The following is a 7,486-nucleotide window of genomic DNA, read 5'->3' as shown; positions in this document are numbered from 1 at the left end:
GGTGAGTGTAGCGGTCGTGGGTGATCAGAGTGTAGGGCGAGTCACAGGTGATCATGAGTAGCAGGTGTGGGTGAGGGCGAGTGAGTGTGAGCGGGATGGGGTGGTAAGATGTAGTGGTGATGCAGTGAGTGTCAGGCTGTTGCGGTCGTGGGGATGATCATGAGTTAAGCTAGGGACTCCGTGGGGTGATCATGAGCTGTGACGGTGTGGGGTGATCATGAGTGGTAGCGGTCGGGGGGTTGAGTACAATGAAGTGTAGCGGTTCCGTGGGGGGTTATGTGATTCATGAAGTGGGTAGCGGGTCTTTGTGGGGGGTGATCAGGTATAGAAAGTGTAGGCGGTCAAACAGAGGTGATATGAGTGGTAAAGCGGTCGTGAGGTTAGATCATGAGGTGTAGCCGTCAGTGGGGTAGATTCATGGAAGTGTAGCTGAACAGGGTCCCGTGGGGTGATCAGATGAGTGTTAAGGCGGAGTCGTGTGGGTGATCATGAGAGTGTAGCCTCGTGGGGTGAGATTCGATAGGAGTGTAAGCGGTCCAGTGGGGTGATCGATTGAGGTTGTAAATCCGGTGCGTCGGAGGTGGATCATGAGTGTGCGTGGTGGTGAATCAATGAAGTGTAAGCGTTGGGTCCCAGGTGGGGGTGATGCATTGAGTGGCTAGCGGGTCCGAGGTGGGGATGACGATCGATAGAGGTTCGTAGCAGGGGTCACACGGGTGATCCTGGAGTGTGAAGGGCGGTCGCGTGGGGTGATATGAGGTATAGGGGTCGGCGGGGTTTCAGTAATAGCGGTCGTGGGGCTGATCATTTGAGTGTGGAGCGCGTGTGGGGTGATCATGAAGTGTAAGCGGATGCGTAAGGGGGTGGATCATGAGGTAGCTGGTCGGTGGGTGATCATGAGTGTAGCGTCGTGGGGTGATCATGAGTGTAGCGGTCGTGGGGTGATCATGAGTGTAAGGCGGTCACAGGGTGAGTGCATCGAGTGTAGCGGGTCGCTCGGGGTGATCCATGAGTATCAGGGGTGCCGCGGGGTCAGTAAATAGAACGGCTCGTGGGGTGATCATAGTGTAGCGGTCGTGGGTGATCATGAGTGTGAGCGTCCGTGGGTGATCATGAGTGAATAGCGGTCGTCGGGTGAGTCATAGTGTAGGGCGGTCGTGGGATGATCATGGAGTGTAGCAGGCTCGTCGGGGTTGATCACTGAGTGTATGGCGGTCGTGGGTGATCATATGTAGGCGTCGTCGGGTGAATTGGCATGAGTGTAGCGGTCACAGGGTGACATGAGGTTGTAGGGGGCCGGTGGCGTGGGGTGATCATGAGTGTAAGCGGTCGTGGGGTGATCATGATTGTAGGGCGGTCGTGCGGTGATCATGAGTGTATGGCGTCGTGGGTGATCATGGAGTGTAGCGGTCGTGGGGTGATCATGAGTGTAGCCGGTCGTTGGGTGATCTCCGAGGCGCGCCATGAGGTGATAGACCCGAGCGACGTGGGCGTAGGCCGCGCTCCGCCTCCCGCCGTGGCCCACCGGGCTCTGAGGACGGACCGGGGCGGCGGGTTTAACGGGCGGCTGGGGTGCGGAATCGGCGGGGGACGGAGGAGGTCGTCGGGGATAAGTCAAGAATAACCGTCGTGGTGTGATTCAAGACCAATGATCTCTGCCATGCCATGCACATCGGGGATGAAGCAACGCCGCGGCTTCGCCGATTGTTAAGCGGTCAGCAGGGTGATCATGAGTGTAGCGGTCGTGGGGTGATATGAGTGTAGGGCGTCGTGGGGTGATTCATGAGTGTACGGTCGGTGGGGACTGTCATGAGTGTAGCGTGACAGGGGGTGATCATGAGTGTAGCGGTCCACGAGGGTGAGTCATGAGTGTAGCGGTCCCGGGTAGTGATCATGAGTGTAGCGGTCGTGGGGTGATCATGAGTGTAGGGCGGTCGGCGGGTGATCATGCAGTGTAGCGGTCCGCGGAGGTGATCGATGAGTGTAGCGTCGCTGGGTGATCATGAGTGTAGGGCGTCGTGGGTGTATCATGAGTGTAGCGGTGCGGTGGGTGATCATGAGTGTAGCGTGTCCAGGGTCGATGCATGAGTGTAGCGTCCAGGTGATCATGAGTGTAGCGTCAGTGGTGATCAATAGTGTAGCGGTCCGTGGGTGATCATGAGTGTAGCGTCGTGGGTGATATCATGAGTGTAGCGGTCTCCAGGGTGATCATAGAGTGTTAGACGCGGTCGTACGGGTGATGCATGAAGTGTACAGGGCGGTCGTGGGTGATCATGAGTGTAGCGGTCGTGGTGGTATCATAGAGTGTAGCGGTCGTGGGTGATCATGAGTGCGGGCGGTCACGTGGGTGGATCATGAGTGTAGAGCGGTCACGTGGGGTGATCATGAGTGTAGCGGCAGGGTATCAATGAGTGTAGCGGGCCGTACGGGGTGATCATGAGTGTTACGCGTCCAGGGTGATCATGAGCTGTAGCGGTCGTCGGGTGATAATGAGTGTAGGGGCGTCAACGGGTCTGATCATGAGTGTAAGCGGGTCAGTGGGGTACTTATCGAGTGTACGGTCACAGGTGATCATGAGTGTAGCGGTGCACGTGGGTGATCATGAGTGTGAGCGTCAGTGGGTGATGCATGAGTGTAGCGTCAGCGGAGGGTGATCATCCGAGTGTAGGGCTCGTCGGGTTGATTCATGAAAGTGTAGCGGTCCCGGGGTGATGCATGAGTGGTAGGCGGTCGTGGGTGAATCATGAGTGTAAGCGGTCCGTGGGGTGATCATGAAGTGTAGGCGGTGCGTGGGGTGAACATGAGTGTAGCGGTCCGTGGGGTGATCATGAAGTGTAGGGCGGTCGGTTGGGGTGATCATGTGACGTATAGGCGGTCGTGGGGTGATCCATGAGTGTAAGCGTCGGTGGGGTGATCAATAGGAGTGTAGCCCCTCGTGGGGTGATCCATGAGTGATAGGCGGTCGTGGGGTGATGGCCATGGAGTAATAGCGTCGTGGGGTGGATCATGAGTGTAGGCGGTCGTGGGGTGATGCATGAGTGTAGCGGTCGTGGGGTGATCATGCAGTGTAGGTGCGGTCGTGGGGGTGATTCAATTGAAGTGTAGCGGTCGTGGGGTGATCATGAGTGTAGCGGTCACAGGGTGATCATGAGTGTAGCGGTCACAGGGTGATCATGAGTGTAGCGGTCGTGGGGTGATCATGAGTGTAGCGGTCGTGGGGTGATCATGAGTGTAGCGGTCGTGGGGTGATCATGAGTGTAGCGGTCGTGGGGTGATCATGATGTGTAGGCGGTCAGCAGGCTGATTCATGAGCTGATAGCGGTCGTGGGGTGATCATGAAGTGTAGCCGGTCTAGCAGGGTGATCATGAGTGTAGCGGTCGTGGGGTGATGCAATGAGTGTAGCGGTGCGTGGGGTGATCCCTGAGTGTAGCGGTCCCGTGGGGTGATCATGAGTGTAGCGGTCGTGGGGTGATCATGAGTGTAGCGGTCGTGGGTGTCATGAGTGTAGGGGGCGGTCGTGAGGGGTGATGCATGAGTGTAGCGGTCGGTGGGGTGATCAGTGGAGTGTAGGGGCGGTCGTGGGTGATCATGAGTGTAGCGGTCGTGGGGTGATCATGAGTGTAGCGGTCACAGGGTGATCATGAGTGTAGCGGTCGTGGGGTGATCATGAGTGTAGCGGTCGTGGGGTGATCATGAGTGTAGCAGGTCGTGGGGGATCAATGAGTTAGCAGGTGCACAGGGTGATCGATGAGTGTATGCGGTCGTGGGGTGATCATGAGTGTAGCGGTCACAGGGTGATCATGAGTGTAGCTAGTTGGCAGCGCGGTGGCAAGGGGTGACTAACCTCCCGCAGGGACACACACGCACACAGCCTGCATGCTGCGATGCTGTCAATATCAATGCTTGTCACGGTCACCGGGTAAGGTGCGCTGCGGCGTGTTTCATGACTGCGGGTACGGTGCGTGTGTGTGTGTGCGTGTGCGTGTGCGTGTGCGTGTGCGTGTGCGTGTGCGTGTGCGTGCGTGTGGGTGTGCGTGCGCGTGTGTGCGTGTACGTGCGTGCATGCGCGTGTGTGCATGCATGCATGACCATGTTTGCGTGTGTGCATGCATGTATGACCATGTTTGCGTGTGTGCGTTCCCCCTAGAGGTTCCCCCCTAGAGGCACCCACGTAAGTTCATACGAGAAACATGAACTCCTCTAACAAAAGCAGACATATTATCATCTTGACAAAAATACTCCCGTTTCAATTAGCACATCCCTCCTACCTAATTGCTATAAATTTTACGAAGTTATTTTCTTAGATCTTTCATTTCGGAGTTCAGGTTACGATCCTAGAGCTAGATCAACACATTTAATTAACAAACAGGAGTTAATTAGCTGCCTGTCACACGTAATATTTATGATACTGCAAAATTTTTTGCGTGACGGTTCCTGATTTATTATCGTAATAATTTATTTTAATTATACACCCAGATTTAAACTTGGTCTTGCGAAGTGCCCAACGAAAGTCATTTATTTTCTAGACTGAAGTTACCACGGTTAGGCCCATCGCCTAATTACCTCCACCAAAGAGGCTGTTAATTAGTTGTCGCCCCTGTTAGTTTGTTGGTTTGTTGGTTTGTCTGTCAACAGGATATATCTCAAAAAGTTACTGACGGATTTTGATGAAAGTTTTTGGATGAGTTGGTCTTGGGCCAACAACCAATCGATTAGATTTTGGTGGTGACCAGGAATTTTTTGAAGGATTTCTCATCATTGATGGTAGTGTTGTAGCGGTTTACTCTCGCGACTAGTCCATGACTTTGTGTCTACTGTATTCGCCTGGTGTGTCTAGGCCCCTAGGGGTTTATGATGTGTCACCGCCGCGTTAACCCGACTACAAATTAGATTTAAAAAATAATTAAAAAATAAAATAATAATTTATCAAACTCTATATTGGGTGAACCAGCAAGATGAGGGGACTGTTATACGCTGTGGCGGAGGTTTGCTATCTCCGATTGCTCTTGTTATCAGATGTAGTTAGGATGTAACCCTTAATTAATGCTCGATAATGTGGTTTTACGAACTATCGGTTTATAGGTTTATCACGGTATAAGGACCCCTAGTACGTTATATGTTTACAACGTGCAAATGCCTACTTATACGTAAAATTTTTACGTATGCACGCACTTACCGTTTGTTTGCGCATTGAAGCAAAAACTACTTCTCAAGGACATAATCCATTATGTGAATTTTTCCAAAAGTCTTTTAGCGCATTTACTCTCATTATATTGCTCTTTTTTACGTGATATATAAGTAAGAGTTTTGTTGGGTTCTTATATTTTTTCGAGTGAATCCCTCACGGTCATGTGAAATGTGCGTGCGTGCATGCGTGCGTGTTTGCCTGTGTGTGTGGGTGCGTGTGAGTTGGTTCGTGCATGCGTGCCTCCGTGCGTGCGTGTGATTGTGCCTTCATTCGTGCGTTCGTGTGTGCGTGTGTGCGTTCATTCGTGCGTGCGTGCGGGCGTTCTTGCGTGCGTGCGTGCTTGCGTGCGTGTCTGTGTGTTTTGGTTTGTGCGTGCTTGCGTGCGTGTCTGTGTGATTTGGTTCGTGCGTGCGTGCGTGCGTTCGTGCGTGTATTCAGGTACTAGGGACGCAGCTCATAACGTGTGCGAGGTTATACACATTAGCTAGCTGCTAGATAGCTGCATGCATATAATCAGGGGTTAATAATAACAAAATTTGTCATTATTAACCCCTGATATCATGTATATATGACACTCGTGATTCAGGGTGTACAACTTGACGCATGAGGTTAGACCACACACGTGCTCATATCAGACTATTTAGCAAATCTGTCGAGCGTAGACAAATTGTTTTTCCCGGCACAACAACAGGCCGCACCGTAACTCTAGCACTAATTTATCAAAACTCATCAGGCACTCTAATTCGTACGTACAGCCGTAACATTAAGCGTTTTAGGGCTTCCCGTATATTATTATATCGATTTTATATCGCCATGCCTTGTTACCATGGTTGCAGACCCCACACACGCGCACGCACACCCAGCTTAGCTAAGTACTAACGTCTGTAGTAACAGCCCACTGCTTATATTCTCCGCGATTTCCTACGACTATGCCTAGCTACTAATTGAGATTCGTCGTTATTGCGAGTATACACGCACACCCCAGCGCATGAAACTTCGTCCTAAACACTCACTCGTTACGCTCACACACACTCCTTACTCGCGCAGTAAATTACAGCCGATAACGCTTCTCACGCTGAGCTCTCCCAGTAAAGTTAACGCCTCGCGCGCGTTCTACGATGGGAGGCGGTTATTCACACGATGATGGGCGGGGAGGTTGATATAGGCGATATAGGTCATGATGATATATATATATATTACAATATAATTATATATTGATACACTCCTGATATTATCGGCAAAGATATATATAGGGATATATATAGTCAAGAGTATAGATAATAACACATTATGTGTTATTATCTACTCTTGATATAGTATAGGCGATATAGGTGATATAGGCAATGCTATTTATAGGGATATATATAATATATATAGGCAATACAGGTGATGATATATATATAGGGTACTATATATAATATATGTCTATTGTCTGCAGGTGAACCAGGCAGTGCAGCAGACAGGCCGTGCGGTGGCGCACACGAGCAAGGCTGTGGGCAGCGCTCTCACACAGATGTCAGGATCCCTTAGCTCGTGGCTCGGCTGGAAGTGACGATGACGATGGCACGCGTGCGGATGATGTTGTCGTTAGGAGGAGGAGGACTGGCTGCGGCGTGGCTCGGCTGGAAGTGACGATGACGATAGCACGCGTGCGGATGATGTTGTTGTCGTTAGGAGGAGGACTGGCTTTCTCGCCCTATCCCTCCTTCCGTCCTTCTCTCCCTCTCGCTCTCTCCCTTCTTCGTTCCCTCCCGCCCTCCCTATCTATTTCTCACTCTGTCTCCCTCTCTAGCTTTCTCTATTTCTGTCTCTCTCCCACTCTCTCTCTCTATTTCACTCTATCTCTCTCTCTACCTCTCTTTCTTTCTATCTCGCTCTATCTCTCTCTCTCTCTTTTTCCCTCTCTCTCTCTCTTGCTCTAGGCACGCGTAGGTAGCCAAAGCGTACAGCATCTTAGCTATCCAGCTAGCATCTTGTTTAGCAGTCGCTACAGTCAGCGACATAAATATTAGAACGCCGCACGCTCGCGTAATGTAACTACACACCGGCGTTCGCCACTTATGTAGAAAACATCGAGTTTTATCGCCGCTGTCTGTATTAATCGGGTAAGTGTTCATCCCGCAGGTGTATTACTCGCTGCATATTTATCCATTTATCGGCTATTCAACGGACGCCCCATTATCGGGCTACGGCTGTGTGTGCGTGTGTGTGTGTTTGTGTGTGTGTGTGTGTGTGTGTGTGTGTGTGTGTTTGCCTACCCTCCGTTCTTCGAGGGAGACGCCGTCGACAGCCACGAA

The 7,486-nt window shown here is 51.5% G+C and overlaps 1 protein-coding gene across 1 annotated transcript in view; it reads left to right on the top strand.

The window, feature by feature from the left end:
* The window catches only part of LOC106817523 (late secretory pathway protein AVL9 homolog), a 14,961-nt gene extending 8,220 nt beyond the window's left edge, over positions 1-6,741 (top strand). Inside the window, exon 5 of the mRNA XM_014822196.1 lies at positions 6,628-6,741. Coding sequence (XP_014677682.1) covers positions 6,628-6,741 — 114 coding nt within the window. The remainder of the gene's footprint in view (positions 1-6,627) is intronic.
* Positions 6,742-7,486: the final 745 nt, after the last annotated feature.

Source organism: Priapulus caudatus, unplaced genomic scaffold (assembly GCF_000485595.1).
Source record: "Priapulus caudatus unplaced genomic scaffold, Priapulus_caudatus-5.0.1 Scaffold1755, whole genome shotgun sequence".
NCBI classification, from domain to species: Eukaryota; Metazoa; Priapulida; class Priapulimorpha; order Priapulimorphida; family Priapulidae; genus Priapulus; species Priapulus caudatus.
Note: the sequence above shows the minus strand (reverse complement) of the source record. Positions and strands in the feature narration are given on the sequence as shown.